The sequence below is a fragment of the Paroedura picta genome, unplaced genomic scaffold (assembly GCF_049243985.1).
Source record: "Paroedura picta isolate Pp20150507F unplaced genomic scaffold, Ppicta_v3.0 Ppicta_v3_sca21, whole genome shotgun sequence".
Lineage (NCBI taxonomy): Eukaryota > Metazoa > Chordata > Lepidosauria > Squamata > Gekkonidae > Paroedura > Paroedura picta.
Window position 1 is genome coordinate 2,436,400 of NW_027518618.1, and position 21,358 is coordinate 2,457,757.

At 51.3% G+C, this 21,358-nt stretch overlaps 1 protein-coding gene across 4 annotated transcripts in view; it reads left to right on the forward strand.

Moving 5' to 3' along the window:
* The window catches only part of SYNE4 (spectrin repeat containing nuclear envelope family member 4), a 29,828-nt gene that overhangs the window by 3,163 nt on the left and 5,307 nt on the right, over positions 1-21,358 (forward strand). Inside the window, exons 2-12 of one of the 4 annotated variants that reach the window (XM_077318662.1) lie at positions 6,088-6,203; positions 6,439-6,614; positions 9,473-9,769; positions 10,899-11,049; positions 11,972-12,148; positions 13,286-13,423; positions 15,815-16,009; positions 17,051-17,318; positions 17,781-17,878; positions 19,159-19,246; positions 20,649-20,824. In XM_077318662.1, the coding sequence (XP_077174777.1) occupies positions 9,633-9,769; positions 10,899-11,049; positions 11,972-12,148; positions 13,286-13,423; positions 15,815-16,009; positions 17,051-17,318; positions 17,781-17,878; positions 19,159-19,246; positions 20,649-20,824 (1,428 nt within the window). In that variant the 5' untranslated portion in view covers positions 6,088-6,203; positions 6,439-6,614; positions 9,473-9,632. The remainder of the gene's footprint in view (positions 1-6,087; positions 6,204-6,438; positions 6,615-9,472; positions 9,770-10,898; positions 11,050-11,971; positions 12,149-13,285; positions 13,424-15,814; positions 16,010-17,050; positions 17,319-17,780; positions 17,879-19,158; positions 19,247-20,648; positions 20,825-21,358) is intronic. The other 3 variants (XM_077318664.1, XM_077318663.1, XM_077318661.1) reach the window with 3 other exon arrangements.

Sequence of the window (21,358 nt, forward strand, 5' to 3'; positions counted from 1 at the left end):
GCCCCTGGGTGAGACGGGAGGCTGGACTGGATGGGCCCTCCCTGGTCTGACCCAGCAGGGCTCCCCTGATGTCCTTAGGAAGGCCTCGGCCTCTCTGCCCTGTGGTTGGCCCTGCAGAGGAACTGGCTGGCCCCTAGGTGAGACGGGAGGCTGGACTGGATGGGCCCTCCCTGGCCTGACCCAGCAGGGCTCTCCTGATGTCCTTAGGAAGGCCTCGGCCTCCCTGCCCTGTGGCTGGCCCTGCAGAGGAACTGGCTGGCCCCTGGGTCAGACGGGAGGCTGGACTGGATGGGCCCTCCCTGGTCTGACCCAGCAGGGCTCTCCTGACGTCCTTAGGAAGGCCTCGGCCTCCCTGCCCTGTGGCTGGCCCTGCAGAGGAACTGGCTGGCCCCTGGGTCAGACGGGAGGCTGGACTGGATGGGCCCTCCCTGGCCTGACCCAGCAGGGCTCTCCTGACGTCCTTAGGAAGGCCTCGGCCTCCCTGCCCTGTGGCTGGCCCTCCAGATGAACTGGCTGGCCCCTGGGTCAGACGGGAGGCTGGACTGGATGGGCCCTCCCTGGCCTGACCCAGCAGGGCTCTCCTGACGTCCTTAGGAAGGCCTCGGCCTCCCTGCCCTGTGGCTGGCCCTCCAGATGAACTGGCTGGCCCCTGGGTCAGACGGGAGGCTGGACTGGATGGGCCCTCCCTGGCCTGACCCAGCAGGGCTCTCCTGATGTCCTTAGGAAGGCCTCGGCCTCCCTGCCCTGTGGCCGGCCCTGCAGAGGAACTGGCTGGCCCCTGGGTCAGACGGGAGGCTGGACTGGATGGGCCCTCCCTGGCCTGACCCAGCAGGGCTCTCCTGACGTCCTTAGGAAGGCCTCGGCCTCCCTGCCCTGTGGCTGGCCCTGCAGAGGAACTGGCTGGCCCCTGGGTCAGACGGGAGGCTGGACTGGATGGGCCCTCCCTGGTCTGACCCAGCAGGGCTCCTCTGATGTCCTTAGGAAGTCCTCGGCCTCTCTGCCCTGTGGCTGGCCCTGCAGAGGAACTGGCTGGCCCCTGTGTGAGACGGGAGGCTGGACTGGATGGGCCCTCCCTGGTCTGACCCAGCAGGGCTCCCCTGATGTCCTTAGGAAGGCCTCGGCCTCCCTGCCCTGTGGCTGGCCCTGCAGAGGAACTGGCTGGCCCCTGTGTGAGACGGGAGGCTGGACTGGATGGGCCCTCCTTGGTCTGACCCAGCAGGGCTCCCCTGATGTCCTTAGGAAGGCCTCGGCCTCCCTGCCCTGTGGCTGGCCCTCCAGAGGAACTGGCTGGCCCCTGTGTGAGACAGGAGGCTGGACTGGATGGGCCCTCCCTGATCTGACCCAGCAGGGCTCCCCTGATGTCCTTAGGAAGGCCTCGGCCTCCCTGCCTTGTGGCTGGCCCTGCAGAGGAACTGGCTGGCCCCTGTGTGAGACAGGAGGCTGGACTGGATGGGCCCTCCCTGATCTGACCCAGCAGGGCTCCCCTGACGTCCTTAGGAAGGCCACAGCCTCTCTGCCCTGTGGTCCTGTGATCGGCAGAGGAACTGGCTGGCTCCTGAGTGAGATGGGAGGCTGGACTGGATGGGCCCTCCCTGGTCTGACCCAGCAGGGCTCCCCTGATGTCCTTAGGAAGGCCTCGGCCTCTCTGTCCTGTGGCTGGCCCTGCAGAGGAACTGGCTGGCCCCTGGGTGAGACGGGAGGCTGGACTGGATGGGCCCTCCCTGGTCTGACCCAGCAGGGCTCTCCTGATGTCCTTAGGAAGGCCTCGGCCTCTCTGTCCTGTGGCTGGCCCTGCAGAGGAACTGGCTGGCCCCTGGGTGAGACGGGAGGCTGGACTGGATGGGCCCTCCCTGGTCTGACCCAGCAGGGCTCCCCTGATGTCCTTAGGAAGGCCTCGGCCTCTCTGTCCTGTGGCTGGCCCTGCAGAGGAACTGGCTGGCCCCTGGGTGAGACGGGAGGCTGGACTGGATGGGCCCTCCCTGGTCTGACCCAGCAGGGCTCTCCTGATGTTAATACTCTTGGAAGAAGGGCCAATCAATAATGTAATACTTTAATTAAAAAACCTAGCATGTAAATATCTATTTTTAGCTATTAAGAATTACAAAAGAACAGCCCTTCGTCAACAGAAAGAGCAAGGATTAAAATAGCAGATGTTTTACTGTTTTATTTGTAAAAGGAGTCCAAGCAAGCCAGAGGGGACACAATTGGTGAAGACAGTCCAATGAAACCAGAAACTTAGATGAATAAAAATGGGTTGCCAACCTCCAGATGGCACCTGGCGATCTCCCAGTATTAAAGTTTATCTGCATCCCACCGAGATGTTTTCCTCTGGAGAAAATGGCTGCTTTGAGGGGCGGAGTCTGGGACGTTGAATTCTGCTGACATCTCTCCCCTCCGCCAATCCCACCCTCCCCAGGCTCCATCCCCCAATCCTCCAGGTACTGCCCAACCCAGAGCTGGCAACCCCCTGTCCTGCAGAGAAAGTCTTGTCTCTGGTGGTCCCGCAACTGCATTTCAGAAGGGCCCAGGAGAAGACTCCCAGGAGAGGGACATTTCCCTCCCTCTGTCAGAATAACAGAATGTCAGTTCATGCTTCAGGATGGGCAGGAAGCAGGCAGCCACCAGGATGTGGAAGCAAAGCTAATATTTAGATGGGAGACCCCCAAGGAGACCCCCAAGGTGGTTGTTCATCCAGGGAACACGAGGGGTCAGGACACAGACCCCGAAACGTCTCTTGCCCGGCTGCCAGACAGTCCTCGGATCACCTGGCTACATGACCCATGCCACGTATCCACTAATCACACAGCTATGTGGAACCTCCATGTACAGAAGCAGTGCAACTCGCTGTAACTAGGAATAAGCAACAGGAGAGTCCCACTCCCCTTATGCAGGATATCCCCCTGGAGAACAGATCTTGGCTTGATCCTGCCGGGTACAAGAGCCGATGTGGCACGTTTTATTTTTTAAATGACTTATGTCCTTTGGAATTGGCTTTTATTATTTGTTTCTGAAATGAATCTCCCATGATGTGGCTTGCAGCATCCCCCCCCTCCCTTGCTGGAAGCAAACAAAAAGCCACGGGGACCGTACTTTGACATTTGCAGATCCCTGTCTGCATTTGAGCAGGAGCCAGGGATACACCAGGGATCTGGGACGTGCAGATAACTAGAGGAGCCGCGTACCTTGGAACAGGTGGTAGCAGGGAGGGCCTCCTTCACCTATATTCTTCCAAGCATCTCTCTAGGGACAGAGTAGGGTTGCCAGTCTCCAGGTGGCACCTGGGGATCTTGCACTATTACAATTGATCTCCGGATGGCCGGGATCAGTTTCCCCGGAGAAAGTGGCTGCTTGGGCGGGTAGACTGGGCACTATAAGCCCCTGAAGACCCTCCTCTTCCCAAGCCTGCCAGTTTGGTGTAGTGGTTAGGAGTGCGGACTTCTAATCTGGCATGCCGGGTTCGATTCCCTGCTCCCCCACATGCAACCAGCTGGGTGACCTTGGGCTCGCCACGGCACTCATAAAACTGTTCTGACCGGGCAGTGATATCAGGGCTCTCTCAGCCTCACCCACCTCACAGGGTGTCTGTTGTGGGGAGAGGAAAGGGAAGGCGACTGTAAGCCGCTTTGAGACTCCTTCGGGTAGGGAAAAGCGGCATCTAAGAACCAACTCTTCTTCTTCTGCCCACTCCACCCCCAAAATCTCCAGATGTTTCCCATCCTAAGACACCAGGATTTCTAGCAGGCAACAGGTTTAGTGCCCAATGTCACAATCCCATTCCAAGGGGGCTCAGCAATGCCCACCCCCAGGAAAGTTAAGAAGAGTTGGTTTTTATATGCCGCTTTTCACTACCTAAAGGAGTTTCAAAGCAGCTTACAGTCACCTTCCTCTCCCCACTGCAGGCACCCTGTGAGATAGGTGGGGCAGAGAGAGTTTTGTGAAAGCAGAACTATCAGAACTGTGACTAGCACAAGGTCACATGTAGAGGAGCGGGGAATTGAACCCAGCTTGCTAGATTAGAAGCCACTGCTCTTAATCACGACACCAAGCTGCGCAAAAGACAAGTATCACATACACTGAGGCAAGATCTGCCTGCAAATAATTGTGGAAGCGCATTGAAATTAGGCCAGAAGTCCACGATTAAGGAGGCTTTAGAGTAGGGGTCTCCAACCTCTTTGTGTCTGCAGGTGTGTGAGGAATTCTGGTGCAGCAACAAAATGGCTGCCACAAAATGGCCGCCTCAGGAGGCGGAGCCACCCGCCCAATGATTGCCAATACAGTAACAGTGCAGATCCTCATGATGCGACAGATCCTTGTTCTGTGCTTTCAAAACTCCGCATAACCAATCAGATCTCCAATAGTCTGTCAGAAGCTTTGCTGGCCAAAAGGCCCCGCCTGGCCCCGCCCACTTCCTAAAAGCGCCAGAAAAGGCATCAATGGGGGTATGGTGCCTGGGGGATCTCCTGCCTTAGAGTCTGAATCAGGGGTAGTCAAACTGCGGCCCTCCAGATGTCCATGGACTACAATTCCCAGGAGCCCCTGCCAGCGAATGCTGGCAGGGGCTCCTGGGAATTGTAGTCCATGGACATCTGGAGGGCCGCAGTTTGACTACCCCTGGTCTGAATTGTTGCACCTCAGTCCCAGGGAGAGGGGAGCAGCTGAGGAGGAGGTTCTTTGTAACACTCAAAGCTATTAAAACTTTGCTGCCTACAGACAAAATATCCCAACACCATGCTGAAGCGGGAAGCCTAATCAGCTGCCAGTTCTGCCAAAGTCTGCTGGCAGGTTGTGTATGTGTGTGTGTTTGTGTGTGTGTGTGTGTGCCTGTGTCCATGTGCTCACGCAGGCAGCAGCCCAGGGGAGAGAGCTGTTTGCTTTGGAGCAGCCATAACAGTGCCGCAGCCAGGAGAGAATCACACGCTGTTTGTTTTGGCCGCAATGAGTATATTTGCAATGTTTGAGAAGGCCAGAGGGGCTGATAAGGAGGAGCACAGCCAAGGCAGCTGCTGACCCACACTTAAAAACGGAGGCAGGTTGGCCCATTCCTGAACCGCTGCGCAAAAGACGGGCAGAAATCTCCCCTGGCCTCTTGGAAGGGAAGGAGAGCCCAATGGGACTTAATAATTCTGAGCCAAGCACCCCATCTCAGAACCTGCTTTGAGTTAGGGTTGCCAACTCGCTGGCAGGGGCTCATGGGAATTGTAGTCCATGGACATCTGGAGGGCTGCAGTTTGACTACCCCTGCTCTAGAGCAAAACCAAAGAACACCTGGCTTTGTTTCCTCCCAGCGATTCCCTGTTCCAACAAGGACTGCTAGTTCCCCCCAGCTACTCGGGGGGGGGGGGGATGTTTAGAACACTTGAGTTGCCAACACCAAGCTGGGAAATTCCTGGAGATTTGGGGATGGAGCCTGGGGAGGAGGCTGGGCCTTCAGGGGGGTCCAAGGCCACAGAGTCCCCCCTCCAGAGCATCCCTTTTCTCCAGGGGAATTAAGCCCTGTTGTCTGGAGATGAGCTGTGATTGCAGAGAGATCTCCAGGCCCCGCCAGGAAGCTGGCATCCCTAGTTTCTGTGTTTAGGCTGGAGATCCATATTATTTGTTCTTGACTCCATCTTTAGTGATTCACAAGATTTTTGGTGTTTGAGCTTTGGAGAGTCTAGCCCAGCACCCTTCTTTGGACACGGGTGCTACTGGGTTGAAAAGCAATTGTTCCCCTGCTGGCCAACGCAGCTGCCCTCTGAAATTATTTTCTTTTGCCAGCAGTCTTGCTTGGCTCTTCCCTCCCGGGGTGGGCCCTGCGATAAGGCAAGGGACAATGCCAGTCTTGAAAACCCAATCCTGCTTCTGATGTTCTCTCACCTTTCCCGTGGGTCATCTCATTTTCCACTCCTCCGTTTTATCCACACAACACCCCTTAAAGGTTGATCAGGCTGAGAGGGTACAATTGGCCCCAGGCTGGTGAACTTCCACAGCCCTTGGGGGTGAGGGGGTTTGAACCTGGGTCTGTCTGGATCCTAGTTTGAACCTGTTAACCACTTTGCCACCTGGCAGAACAAAATGGGCTCTGTCTGGTCTTCTCATCTTCTACAGAACATTTCCTATGATGATGACCAGGCTCCAGGTGGGGGCTGGAGATCTCCAGGGATGACAACTAATCTCAAGGTGAAAGAGATCAGTTCCCCTGGAGAAAGTGGCTGCTCTGGAAGGTGGCATTATACCCTGCTGAGGCTTTTCCCCTCCCAAACTCCACCTCCTTGGGCTCTGCCCCCCAAATCTCCAGGTATTTCACACCCTGGAGTTGGCAACCCCGTTTGCTGCTCTTTAGACTAGCTCTTGATCTTGCAGGCCTTGGGAATGTGTCTGCTCAGTGCTATTCCCTGGTCCCTTCTTGAAGGGGGAGATGAGGAATGGAGGATCTTAAACTTTTCCTTGTCGTTTCAGCTCCTTTCCTAGAGAAACTCCAAATCAGGGCCTGTCGGGGATCCGAAAAATCCCCTTTCTGGATTGTGTCCTGTTTTCCAAGGCTGAACTTAGCAGCAAGGCTGGTTCCCAGGCCTTGGAGACCCGCCTTCTCTCTTCTTTCTGGCTCTGTGTGGGCAGACTGGCCTTGGAGGAAGGTTGGTTGCAGTCAGCTTGCTTTGTTAGATGGCGGGCCTTGTGTGGTTTTGGCCTCCCCTGCCAGAAAAACAGCTGGATTCAAGGCCAGCAGCACTTTAGAGCAGGGGTAGTCAAACTACGGCCCTCCAGATGTCCATGGACTACAATTCCCATAAGCCCCTGCCAGCATTCGCTGGCAGGGGCTCATGGGAATTGTGGTCCATGGACCTCTGGAGGGCCGCAGTTTGACTACCCCTGCTTTAGAGAGACCAGCAGGATTTGGGATGGGCGGAGAGAGGGTGAGATATTCGATGAAGGCGGCTTGGACTCTGAAAACCTTGTTGGTCCCTCCACGGGATCAGGAGATCAGGTATGAATCCAAGACATTCCAGGCCCCACCTGAAGGTTGGCAGCCCTGAGGTCCCAAGCAGAATCCCCAAACAAAAGGCATCCACTGTTCAGTTGGGACCATCCAAAATAACACAGGATTGTATGCAGGAGGCGGGGATTTGAAAACGATGTCCGGGTTCCGATCTTAAGGCCTTTCGTTGGTATCCTGTGCAAAAGGTCTGTGTGGGTTGGACAGATAAAACAGAGACAGGTTGGTGGAGTGGTTAGGAGTGCGGACGTCTAATCTGGCATGCCAGGTTCGATTCTGCACTCCCCCACATGCAGCCAGCTGGGTGACCTTGGGCTAGTCACAGCACTGATAAAGCTGTTCTGACCGGGCAGTGATATCAGGGCTCTCTCAGCCTCCCCTCCCTCACAAGGTGTCTGTTGTGGGGAGAGGAAAGGGAAGGCGACTGGAAGCCGCTTTGAGCCTCCTTCAGGTAAAGAAAAGTGGCATATAAGAACCAACTCTTCTTCTTCTTCCTCAGTAATCTCAGGGCTCTCTCAGCCTCACCCACCTCACAGGGTGTCTGTTGTGGGGAGAGGAAAGGGAAGGTAACTGTAAGCCACTTTGAGCCTCCTTTGGGTAGAGAAAAGCGGCATATAAGAACCAAGTCTTCTTCTTCTTCTTCTTCTTCTTCTTCTTCTTCTTCTTCTTCTTCTTCTTCTTCTTCTTCTTCTTCTTCTTCTCCTTCTCCTTCTCCTTCTCCTTCTCCTTCTCCTTCTCCTTCTCCTTCTCCTTCTCCTTCTCCTTCTTCTTCAGTAATCTCAGGGCTCTCTCAGCCTCACCCACCTCACAGGGTGTCTGTTGTGGGGAGAGGAAGGGAAGGCAACTGTAAGCCACTTTGAGCCTCCTTTGGGTAGAGAAAAGCGGCATCTAAGAACCAGCTCTTCTTCTTCTCCTGGTTGGGGAGGGTATCAGAAAGTTCCTTTGGCCTTGTGGAATTAGACCTCTGTGCTTCACAGGGCCTGGGTTGGGGAGGGGTTTGTGGACTCTCTTGTCTGATTTTTCCCACTTCAAGCTGTAGAGGCAGAAAACATCTTTCTTGGTTAAGAGCAGCACCCTCTAATCTGGAGAACCAAGTTTGATTCCCCACTCCTCCTCCACATGCAGCCAGCTGGGTGACTTTGGGCTAGTCCCAGTTCTTTCAGAGCTCTCTCAGTCGCACTTACCTCACAGGTTACCCGTTGTGGGGAGTGGGAAGAAAGGTGATTGTCAGCCACTTTGAGATTCCTTCGGGTAGTAAACAGTAGGGAACAACCCCCCCCCCCAACTTCTCTCCTTCAAAGTGCAGCTAACTGCCAGCCCCAATATCTTCCAGGAAAGAAGAAGAGCTGGATTTTTATTCTGTGCTTTTTACTACTTGAAGAAGTCCCAAAGCAAATTACAAACACCTTTCTCTTCGCTCCCCACACCAGATTGAGGGATGAAAGAGCTCTGAGAGAACAGCTCTAGGAGAACTCTAAGTGAACTGTCACCCAGATGGCGGCATGTGGAAGAGTAGGGAATTTAACCCAGTTCTCCAGATTAGAGTCTGCTGCTCTTTAACCAACATAGTGGCTGGATGCCTTGGGTTCAGGGGTCTGCCTAGGCCCCTGGTTCTCTGATCTTTGCACCCCTGAATGGGCACAGCTGAGCAGGTGGTATGGAAAATACGTAGCCGGCCTCTCCTTCCTTTTTTTACGAGAGCCCTGGGCCATAAACCTCCTTGTGTTTATTTGCACAGAAGTAGATAATTCAGCTGCAGATTTTACTGTCTTCTGTGCAAGAGGAAGAGTCGGAGACCCCTGCTTCCGTGGCTCAAAGAAGCCTTAAGATGTGAACTGCCTGGGGTTGCCAGTCTCCAGGGGGTGCCTGGAGATCTCCCAGAATCCCAAGTGATCTCCAGGCGATAGAGGCCAGTTCCCCTCGAGAAAATGAAACTGGCTTTTTTGGAACCCCACTTTTTACTGGTTGAAGAAGTCTCAAAGTGGTCACCTTTCCCTTCCCTTCCCCTCCCCAGAACAGGCACCCTGTGAGGTAGGTTGGGTGGAGGGAGCTCTGAGAGAACTGGGACTGGCCCAAGATCACCCAGCTGGTCTTCCCACAAAAACCTTGGAAAGTGGACTCTTGTGACATTATACCCACTGACATCCATCCCCTCTCTGCATCTCCAGGTATTTCGCAACCCACAGCTGGCAACCCGAAATTAACTGCCCTTCCTCGCCCCCGTCTTTTTTACCCTAACCGCCAATGTTTGGTTGACACGCTCTGAACATGCTCAGGAAACTGTTCCTTATTGGAATCATATTTTCCAGGGTTGAGCATCCAAAGTGGCTCTGGGGCTTTGAGTCCGTGCTCCATTTATCTCTCCTCCCCTCTCTCTCTTCCGATGCTTTCGGTTACCCTCTGCTTGTTTACCTGTCTCAGGAGTTACCCTTGGCCAGCCTGAGCGCTTTCCCTCCCTCCCTCCCCCTCCTTCTCCCACTAAACTCTGCTCCTTCCCAGGCAGGGCTAACGGTGACTTCAGCAGACCCTGAACTTGCCGCTCCAACAGCCGTCATGAGCCATTTATGGTTTCCTGGGCTGTGCGCACACCCCTCCTGGCGCACTCGGCCGCATCCTCAGCCCAGGGGATAGGAGGCTCAAGCCTTTGAGGACTCCAAGGATGCAGAAGGCAGCCCCTTGTGGCAATCTTCCCCACATCCGTCGCCAGGACAATTGCACGCAATGTGGTCTCGCTGGCCAGACGCCTGAAGTGGCCGCTTGCAGCTTGAGCACCGTGTCAGTGGAGAAGTGCCTCAGGTGAGACGTGGGGCAGGGGGCGACTAGAGATATTTTTAATAAATGGGGCATTTCTGCTTAAGGAAATGAGCCCATCTGTAACCAGGGACAACGGGCACTCCCTACAAGGAACGATGTTTTTAAAAGGCAGAAACTCTCCCTGGAGGAGTTTTCAAGCTCAAGGCCACCCTGGTCCTTTACGCAATCCTGGAAAAAGAACAACAGCAACAAACAACAGAACCCTGTTTGCTGCTCACACAGAGAGTGAAACTGTGAATGATGTGGCAATGCAGTGGTGGCTACCTAAATATAAAGAGCAAATTTACAAATATGCATGAAAGAATTAACCTTATTATTATTTACTATAAAACCATCCCAAATAAGAAAACAACAATTTCTTTAATGCAATTCCGTTGCCAGCAAAAATGTCTGCGTATCGTGTTAGAAGAATAGCAGACTAAAAACCGAAGAGTTTTCTTCTTTTTCTTGTTTGCATTGTCCACCTCTGTGGCCTCTGCTTATTCCTAACAGAGTGAGCAAGGCAAGACGGGGTGAAGGGGGTAGCTTGGAGGAAGTTATAGAACAAAATCTGAGTCCAGTGGACACCTTTAAGACCAACAAAGTTTCATTCTGGGCAGAAGCTTTTGGGCACAAGCACAGAAAGAAATTATAGAGTGAAGTTTGAGACCAACGAAGTTTAATTCTGGCTGGAATCTTTTATGTGCATGCCAGGATGGTGTGCATGTGAAGAGTGACTCATGCAGCTCCCATCTCCCCTACTGCGAATGTGGCTTGTTTTTAAGGTCCCAAAGGACTACACATCTTGATCTATCTGAAGAAGTGAGCAGGGACTCATAAAGACTTGCCACAAATTTTGTTAGTCTCAAAGGTGCTCTTGGATTCTTGCTGCTACAGACAGATCCACACGGCCACCTGTCTTGATCCAGCTATACACCTGACATGCTTAACCTGGGCACCTGCTGGCTCTCAACCAGATATGGCCCTGCATCCGTCATTCGCACCTGGATTCTCGTCTCCATGCAGGAAAATCCAGTTGTGACTGACAGTCATAGGGCGATATCTGGCGACACCGGGGGGCCTCCCCTTAAGTTTTGTCCCCCCCCCCACGTGATTCCTCTCCTCACGCCAGGTCGGAGCAGACATGGCAGCAGCAGGAGGCCTTCCAGGACGCACTCTTCCGCCTCCAGGACTGGCTGTGGGCGGCTGAAGGGGTGGCCGCCTCCGCCAACTCCTCCCAGGTCTCCTACGCCAATTCCAAGAAAGAGCTGCAACGCCTGGAGGTAAGGAAATCTCCTTCGGGTTGTGGAATGCCCTTTGCACCTTGCTCTCCCAGGAGGGGACGGATCTGATACCTGCGATTCTGCTAGCCCTTTTATCTCAGAGGCGTGGCGATGCACCAAATCGAACAGCAAACAAATGAGTCTTTAAGAACAAATGAGTTTTTAAGAGGCTGGCGGGGGGAAGAGTCCCTCTTTGTCCTCCCCTTCCCAAATCTTGCATTTCGACTTGAGTGTAGGAAATAAATCACCCAAGAGGTATATTGCAAAAAAGAGAGGTGTCTCTGAGTATTAAACTGACTTTTATTCAAGGAGATCACGTTCACCTCTTAGCAGCATTTTAAGGAGATCGCTTTTGCCAAATATTTGCCGATAGGTCGTGCTATTTCTATTGGGATATTTGGTTAATAGAGCGGCGTTCTGCCCAGGCATGGAAGTGTGATCCTGAGGGCAGGGAACAAATGTCCCAAAATGTACATCTTGGCAAGCTTGAATCTATTTGAGCAGACCCGGTTCAGATTCTGGTTGCAGTCAAAAGGAGAGAAGCCAATCTCAGGCTGCTTTCTCCATTGCAAACGGCCAGCTTGACCGGCATGGGGGGGGAGGACGGTCTCTACAGGAGAGATGTGTGGAGACCTGTGTTTCCAAGGAAGGCCATGTTGAGAAAGGGAGAGGACAAAGCGAGCGAGAGATGAGAGGTGACTGGGTAGCTCCCAGGTTAAGACAGAGAGGTATCCCATTCAAGGAGGGAACATCCTTTCACCCTGCAGTTCCCTTAATGTCCTGTCATGCTGAGTATCTCTTGGTTCTGGGACAAAGCTCTATGGTTAGAAGCAAATTCTACCATAGAGTTTTGTGCCAAAGCCAGATTGCCTCCCTCCCGCCAAGGCAACCTCTCCCCATTCTTTTGACTTCCTCCTTTTAGATTCTGCAGAAGCAGGTCCTGGAGAAATTGGTGCCCCTCGAAGACTTGAACCGGCAGTACCGGCGGCTGGCGAGGACTGGCAGCAGTGGCTTGTACTTCCGAGCCGTTGTTCGGGAGGTCAACCAGCGCTGGGATGACCTGCAGAGAAAAGCTGCTGCCATTTACAAGAGACTGAAGGTGGGAACTGGCAAGGCCAGGCGTCCCCGCCCGTTTCGGAATTCTGACACAACCACAAAATGGCTGCCACAAAATGGTGGCCAGAGGAGGCGGGGCCAGCCACAACATGGCTGCCCCAGCTTACCTTCAGTGCCACAGTGAAGATCAGGGGTAGTCAAACTGCGGCCCTCCAGATGTCCATGGACTACAATTCCCAGGAGCCCCTGCCAGCGAATGCTGGCAGGGGCTTCTGGGAATTGTAGTCCATGGACATCTGGAGGGCCGCAGTTTGACTACCCCTGGTGAAGATTATTGTGCTGGGGGGAGGGGCTTTAAACAGAAAAAATGTCTATACAGCCAATCATAACCCTTGCTGGGGCAAAGTCCTGTCCCCATCTACTTTCTACAAAAACTTGACAAGCAACTGGGGTGCCCCATCGGGCCCCCTGAGTTAGCTGCGCCAAGCAGAATTTAATTTAGTGGAATATTCTGTGCCAGTGCAGGAGGGTTGGCTGGGTGGAAGAGGATGCTAAATGGGTTTGTTTAAAAACTAGTTTAAATGGGTTAATTTAACTAGGGTCTCCCTGATCATTCAAGAAATAAAAATGCACATCTTATTCTTGAAAGACAATGAAGAGTTCAGCTCTGTTTGATAAAACACTCTCAGTACCTTTTAACTGTTAACCTTGATCAGCTCAGGTGGGCGGGAAATCTCCGAAAGTCCAGGGTTACTTGGCAGAGTCAGACGATGCGTCTTGCAGGGATGCCAGCCTCCAGGTGGGACTTGGGAATCTCCTGAATTTATAGCTCATTTCCAGACTAAAGAGATCACTTTGGAGGGTGTCTCCTTAGCGTTATCCTCCAATGAGGCTCCTCCCTGCCCAAAATCCCGCCCACTCATGGCTCCACCCCCAAAGTCTCCAGGTGTTTCCCAGCCCAGAGCTGGCAGGGGATGGGGGGATGGGATTGTCTGATCCAGGTTAGGAAACTCTCAAGATTTGGAGATGGAGGATGGGGAGGAGAGGCACGTCAGAGGGTTGCAGTGCCATAGTGTGCGGTGCGGGAGTACACCAGTGTAGAAGTCCCCATGGTGGCTCTCTGCTTTGAGAAGGAAGAATGTTTTTCTTTTCTTCTTCTTCTCCCCTCGCCCCCCCCCAGTATTTCGTGAGCCAATGGGAAGAGTTTGAATCGGAGAGGGAAACGATCTGGGTGTGGCTGACAGAGCTCGATCTCCGCCTCGCCAATGTGGAGCACGTTTCCGGAGGCACATCGCTGGAAAAAATGATGCAGCTGCAGGTACGACAGCGGCCTGGGGGGGTTTTAAAGTATAAAGAGAAAACCAATCCGTGCGTGCAGACCTCTCCCCACTCTCAAGATTTCATTGCGTTTCCCAAGTCATTCATTGGGTGGCTTCAGAATTCTCGAGTGATAATTAGGGCCATTCCGCACAACTGCCAATGTAGCTAAATGTAAGCGTTATCGTAAAGTGCTACAATGAATAGCGGCAGGTCTTGATAACGCGCACAGCCGTTTCTAGCAGAAAAAAAAGGCTCTCCCACTAGCACTGTTTTTGTTACCCACAAGTTTCCGGTCTTGCCTGAATCGCTACAAACGAGACATAATTTGTGGCATTTCTGCTGTCCTCTGGCCGTCAATCAAATTGAAGAGCCAATAAAATCCATATCCTAGTGCCAACAAAAAACCCTTTTCCATGTAAATTTCTTTTAAAAAAACGAAAATACAAGTGGCAACGAATATGTTTTTACTCATTACTCCATAGCGAGCCGTCTTTCGGTTTCTCTTCCCAAAACATTCCTTTATTGGACAAAACATGGCGCGCTCACGTGTATTCGTTGACACGCGTTTCCATTAAAACAAATTTTTTTCGAGCAACGACTGTGGGTGACGGGGCTTGGAAAGTTTTAATACATTTGAAGAAGGGTGATTTCTGTTTGGCACTGCTGCATTAGTTGTCCAGGAACTTTGGTTAAAGAAGCCGCGTATGTTCGTTGCTATCGTATGTTCGTATGTTCGTTGCTATCGGCGGCTTGAAGGGGAAAAAAAGCCTTCCCCTTCTCCTGGAAGTTTGGGGGCGGGAGCGAAGGAGGAACCTTCTTCCTGCCGCTATATTGAGAATGCACATGTCTTTTTCGGATGTGTTGCAGGTTGTTCTCAGGAGTGAAGTGGTTTTTTAAGGGGGAATCCACTTTTTACGAGTGTTACAGATTGTGTACGATGTCATGCGTAATGTTAAAAAAATAGCTTTTCACAGCAGTTAGACTTCAGCAACATTAGCGCTGTGCGGAATGGCCCTTAGAGTTCGGCATTATGTCCTACTGACTTCCCCCCCCTCCCCTAACTCTGCCTTTGTGAGCCCCCAAATCAACATCTACTTCCCAACCCAGAGCTGGTAGCCTCCATCAGCGTGTCTTCTGCATCCAGAGCTGGAGCATAGGATATCAACAAGAATGCTTCTGTGCATGGGCAAAGTGCATTTTGCTACCTACAGTGCCACATCCTTCTGCTTCGAAACAGGTCTGGACCTTGGGCATTTAGCATTTCAAAGAGAGATGAGATTTTTATCTGTGGGGGAAAGTGGAGGGTTCAGGAGAGGCCCTCAGCTGTATCCTGGCAGAGCAGAAGGAACCTGCACCTGCCGGTTTGTTTACTTAGAAACCATCACGTAGGAGCTCTACTGGGAAAAGGTTATCTCATGGTAATTATGTCCAAATTCACTGTGCTTCCCAGAATAATTAACCCCTTAAAAGGCTCGTGGCTAAAATCTGGTTTGCACAGGATTGTGTGTAAGTGAGCACCGACTTCAGTCCCGATAAACTCTACATGCCATGATTGAAAAGCCTTAATTAAGGCAGGGTGGAAAATTCAACTGGCTTATCATTTGGTTACTTGGCTATTCAGTTTTCAACATGTGCAGCCTGGACTGGGTAACCCTACCTGAATTGGAAGCCAACCCCCCGGCCCCTGTTTGATCCCTTTGAGATTTTTTTTCTCAGTAGAAATTAGCTGCATCATGGTTCTGCTTCAAGGCATTCTTTACACCTCACGAGCCTTTATTAACAAGGACTAGAAATATCTGCTTGGCCTGCAGAAGGTCCCCAGTTCAATCCCCTGCATCTCTGGTTAAAAGGTCCAGGCAGGAGGGGATGGGAAAAACCTCTGCCCAAGACCCTGGAGAACCAGGAAGTGGGGCTGTAGCTCAGTGGAAGGGCTTCTGCTTGGCCTGCAGAAGGTCCCAGGTTCAGTTCCCAGCATCTGCTGTTTAAAAGATCAGGCAGAAGGTGATGGGAAAGACCCTGGAGAGCCAGGAAGTGGGGCTGGAGCTCAGTGGCAGAGCCCCTGCTTGGCATGCAGAAGGTCCCAGGTTCAATCCCTGGCATCTCCAGTTAAAAGGTCCAAGCAGGAGGGGATGGGAAAGACCTCAGCCTGAGACCCTGTAGAGTGGCTGCTGGTCTGAGTAGACAATACTGACCTTGATGGACCAAAGATCGGATCCGGTATAAGCCAGCTTTATGCATTCAAGACATGTTTCTTCTGTTTGAGTCCTGCAATGGCCCAGGGGCTTACCTGTGGACACAGTTGCGGGGGTCAGACTCAAGGGCTGTGGAAATCTGCTGTTGGGAAAGTGAGGCTTGGCTCATCTCCTGTCATGGCTCTGTCTCTGTCCAGGCCTTCCAGCAAGACGTCCAAAGCAATGCGCAGCGCATGGACCACCTGCTGGTTCGCGGGGAATGCTTGATCCAGAAGAGCCAGCCTGAGGATGCAGAGGTCCTGGAGGAGGAGCTGCAGGACCTCAGCTGCTTCTGCCAGGAGGTCTTCCGCCGAGTGTTCCACTTCCGCAGGCGCTTGGTCAGCATGAGGCTGGTACGTCCCAAGGCCTCGATTTTCTGAGAAGGAAGAGGCAGGCAGGCGTGAAGGGACCCAGCAGGATGGAGAAGGTGGACAGACAGAGGGCAAGACATAAGAGAAGCCATGTTGGATCAGGCCAATGGCTCATCCAGGCCAACACTCTATGCCACACAGTGGCCAAAACCCAGTGGCCATCAGGAGGTCCAGAAGCCCTCCCACCTCTGCCCCCAAGCATCAAGAAGACAGAGCATTCCATGAGATAGGAGGTCCGGGAGTGCCAGCTTAGTAATATGATTAATAAATAAATTAAATAAAAAAGAGATACCATGTTGGATCAGGCCAATGGCCCATCTGGTCCAGCATTCTGTGCCACACAGTGGTCAAAACCCAGGAGGTCCACCATCATGAAATCACATCTGGATAAAATATAGCAATAAAAGCATAACATTAATAAATTAACACTACAATGTAAGTGAAATTTCAGTGACCCTCTGATAGTTCTTCTGGTACTAAAAGAGGAGAGAGGCTCTTCCAGACCTAAATAAGGCTTTGGTGGGGAGGTACATGGAAATAATTTGTACCTTTTCACCTGTATTTATATATTTAGACATTTGTCTCGAGTTACTTATAAATGCAGAACCATTAGAAGGTGGTTTTAAATGTTATTTTAACACTTTTAAATGTATAATTACAGTGCATTTGATATTTTGTGCATTAGTACTGTGCATTTAGCTGTATGTTGATTTGGATTTTTTGTGTAGGGTTGGGTTTCCCGCCCCCTTTTGGTTGCACACCAGGTCCCATTCTGCACACAGGCGTAGTCAAACTGCAGCCCTCCAGATGTCCATGGACTACAATTCCCATGGACATCTGGAGGGTTGCAGTTTGACTACCCCTGTGTTGGATAATGTGCTTTCACTGTGCTTTTGCGGCTGGATTTTCCTGTGCGGAACAGGAAAATCTACTTCTAAAGTGCATTGAAAGTGCATTATCCAACAAGTGCAGAATGGGCCCAGCTGCACACCCACTGGCCTTCTCTCTGCCTCTCTCCCTCAGGTCTTCGAGAACGAGTGGATGTCGGACCGAGGGAGCGACTTGGAATCGGATTCTTCCATGGAAGAATCACTGGATGCAGAAACCGACCCCCTGCCGCCTGCCCTTGGCCAGATCCGCCTCTCCACTCCAAAAAAGTCCCCCCAAAAGATCCAATGTCTGGCTTGCAATTTAGGGACCACCTTGGATCTGGAATGGGATCCTTCTGTGGACGTAGGGGGATCCACCTCGCATGATGAGGAAGATTCCTCATATTACAGCGCTCTCACAGGTCAGTGGTGGAGGGATCTACATGAAGGAGGCACATTGCCGTGGTGGGGTCTGAACCAAATTGGAAATTATTATGGGATGGGAGCCATGGCTTAGTGATAGAGAATCTGCTTGGCATGCAGACGGCCCCAGGTTCGATCCCTGGCATCTCCACTTAAAAAGGGCCGGGCAGTTGATGATGGGAAAGACCTCTGCCTGGGATCTTGGGCATTCGCCACCATTCAGAGCAGATTTGGTATAAGGCGGGTTCATGAATTTATTTGCCATTTTGATCCCGAGCATCTCGGAATCTCATGAAGTCCTCTTCAGCACCACCTTCCCTTCTATTGTTCCCGTCGTGAAATGTTGCATTGCTGACCTCCATAAGGACTAGAAACTTGTTTTTCGCAAATGAAACCTGAGGCTCCTTGCTTGTCAGTTGGGATGACCTTGAGGTTCTTTCACCTGCTCTTCCTTCTGACAGGTGTGGGACAGTGGGAGGAACCCAGCTGGAAGGGCCGAAACTCTTGCCAGATGTGTGAACCCTTACCTTTGAGAAGTGGCAGCCAGGAAGATTCGTCTGTAGGTATCAGGAGGGGGGGGGGGAGAGGGGAAAGAAAGAGGGTCTCTATAGCCCAGGGGTAGTCAAACTGCGGCCCTCCAGATGTCCATGGACTACACTTCCCAGGAGCCCCTGCCAGCATTCGCTGGCGAATGCTGGCAGGGGCTCCTGGGAAGTGTAGTCCATGGACATCTGGAGGGCCGCAGTTTGACTACCCCTGCTATAGCCTATTGTTGGCCACCCAAAGTAGCTAGTTGGCCACTGCATGAGAAAGGATGCTGGACTGGATTGACTGGATTGACCACAGGTCTTTATGAAGGCCTTGGCATCTCTGCCCTGTTGCTGACTGTCCAGAGGAACTGGCTGGCCCTGGGTGAGACGGGAGGCTGGACTAGATGGATCACTAGTCTGATCCACAAGGGCTCTTCTGATGTTCTTATGTTATGCCTACCTGGAGGAGTAATTCATGTAGGTAGCCTTGTTGGTCTGAAGCAGCACAATAAATCAAAATCAGAGCCCAATAGCGCCTTAAAGACCAACAAAGATTTATTCAAGGTGTGAGCTTTCGGGTGCAAGCACTCTTCGTAGCCACTGGACTCTGATTTTGTTTTATTGGAGGAGTGATGTTAGCTGAACAGTTCTTATTTTTGGTGTGGAGCACATTTCTGGCGCACCCCCTGAAACGGAAAAGGCTACGGACCTGTTGTCCATAATTCCACCCAGGAAGCACGCCAGCAGAGGCAGGGAGGTGGCCGGTGGAGGAGGCCGAGGGAAGTGGGACCAGCCTCGGAAGGTGGCCACTGGAGACAGAGGCTGGAGAGCTGTGAGGCCCAGTGCTGACCCCGGCTTGGTGCTTTGTTGCTGCCGCCTCTGCCCATTTTCCAAGGCCAATCCTGTCCTCGAGAGAGCAGGGACAGTCTTCGCTTCCTTCACCATGGAACAGCAGGTGTGTTTACGTGGAAGCAAGGCCTGCTGAATTAAATCTGAACCCAGCTGAATCCATAATCATTCCTCTGTTCTCCCCCCGCCATCTAGTATTGAAAGGTAAACTACTTTTGAACATGGAGGTTTTTCTTGCATCTTGGAGGCATAGCTAGAACCACCCTTTATAGATTCATGTAAAGAGATAAAATTTTCCATTGTTCTTCAGGAGAGACTAAACAACCCAAAATTGCGTGTCCTGTTTTTCAGCACAGATGCATATTTAAGAGTTTGCAAAATATTTTGGACAAAAGCAGGAAAAGCATTCATTGCTTGTTCCTTTTACTTAAAAATGTTTTTTTTCCTGATGACTTCACAGGTGCAAAGCGGCTTCCAGGAAGACTCAGAGCCGCACAATTGCCCTTTAACAGACCAGATGCACAAAGAAATAAAAACCAGCCATTCTAGTAAGTAAGCCCATTTTATCTTCCTGAGACCCCTGCTCCATCCTGGGCTGATTCTGCACTTCCTTTGTTTTTTTCTGTTGTGGATCCTGCTGAATTCAAATGGATTTGAACTCAGGTCTTCATCTGTCCCCCCCCCCCCCATTGAAACAGAAAGTGTTCTGCACTTGATTGGGAAGCTCAGAACAGGGGAGGGGAGGGAGCCAAGCGCAGCAAAAGTCTCTTTCATTCTTTTCTTGAATGGGGCGGGGGGGGGGAGAGGATTGGAGACAGCAGAGGAGGGAGGAATAAATCCAAGAGACAAATCTCTGCTGAGAGAATTTAGGGCTTCTGGAGCACAGTCACTTTAAAGGAAGCCATGCAACTGGGAACCAGGAAATCTTTGAACTGACGCCCTGGCCAATCAGGGAAGACTGTTTTGCTACCAGGCATGGAGAAGGAAGTTAATTCGCAAAAAGCAGGAAGCTGCACACTTACTAATGCTGATTTTTCAAATATCACTTCTGGATATCGCGGGGAAAAGGAAGGGTCACCACAAATCAATCATGCATGCTGCAGAGGGAAAATTTAAAGCACCCAAAATCAACATGGAAATTGAATTCACTGTAGATGGAGGGATTTATTCGGACTGGAAGTGGGTAAAAAGCGCTATGCAGATGACACCCTGGTGGGTAAGTTTGGGCCTGAAAGTACCCACCGTTTTCAGGATATCTTCGCTGGATCTTTACCAGTTGTTTTCAGTTCTGCAGAAAACCCCAGCAAATCCAAATTCTTTATTGGCATATAAAACTATATATGCCATTTAGAATAAGTATAAAAAGTCAAAGTAAAATTAGAACAAGCATAAACAGACCAAGTAAATACAAAGAACTCAGAAGGAATTAAAAGTCTACAGCAGATTGTCCTTAACAGCGGTCCTGATGCAATTTGATGGCACCTTGCAAAAATCTGGCCACATTTTCTATTATTTCAATGTTGAATTTGAATTGAATTGAATAGACTTTATTGTTTCCAGCCAGAAGCCATTATAATGCTAAGCAATATCACAATAGTTAATGTCAGATGAAAAAAAATTAAAACAGTATATGCAATAATCAATGTGTAACAAATTATAATAAGAATTCAGATCTCTAATTCTCTGATGGCATAAATTTGGCTTGAATTTTCCTTGCTTCTAATGCAAATAACCATACATTATAACTGATTAGGGGATATGTATCCAATAATAAGAAAATCATTTTGTTTAAATTCGCAGTTCTGTCCAAGAAGAAATTAAAAGTATCCAGCATGTGATTCTTCATGAGATCCTTGTCTTCCAGTGTTGTGGGGCTCTCAACATCTGTAGCTTAAAACCTTGCTGGATTTTAAACACATGCTTGTGTCTTCTTACTGCCTTTCCTGATAGGAGAGACTCTGTTTTGGCACCTGGATAAGGGATCGCACCTGTGTTCCTCAAACATACTGCTGGGAAAGAGGACCAGCTGCCAGACAGAACCAATGGGATTCGACCCCAAACGTATTGAAAGCTGGCTGGGGCAGACCCACTGGGAGAAGCTAGAAATGCAACTGGAAACAGGACAGGTAAGCTCTTCTCTGGATATTCAGGTGTAAAGGTCTTTGTTCTCCTTTGACCAAAGGTCTTGGGCAAAAAACCAAGGCAATAGAAATAAAACAGGATGGATCCGTCCGTCCGTCCGTCCGTCCGTCCATCCATCCATCCATCCATGCATCCATGCATCCATGCATCCATGCATCCATCCATCCATCGTCTGTCTGTCTGTCATCCACCCACCCACCGACCACCCACCCATCCATCCATCCATCCATCCATCCATCCATCCATCCATCCATCCATCCATCCATCGTCTGTCTGTCATCCATCCATCCATCCATCCATCCATCCATCCATCCATCCATCCATCCATCCATCCATCGTCTGTCTGTCATCTATCCGTCCGTCCGTCCGTCGGTCGGTCCGTCCGTCCGTCCGTCTGTCCATCATCCATCCATCCATCCATCCATCCATCCATCCATCCATCCATCCATCCATCCATCCATCCATCCATCCATCCATCCATCCATCCATTTTTCAGAATGCCCTCCCAGCAAGTGGAC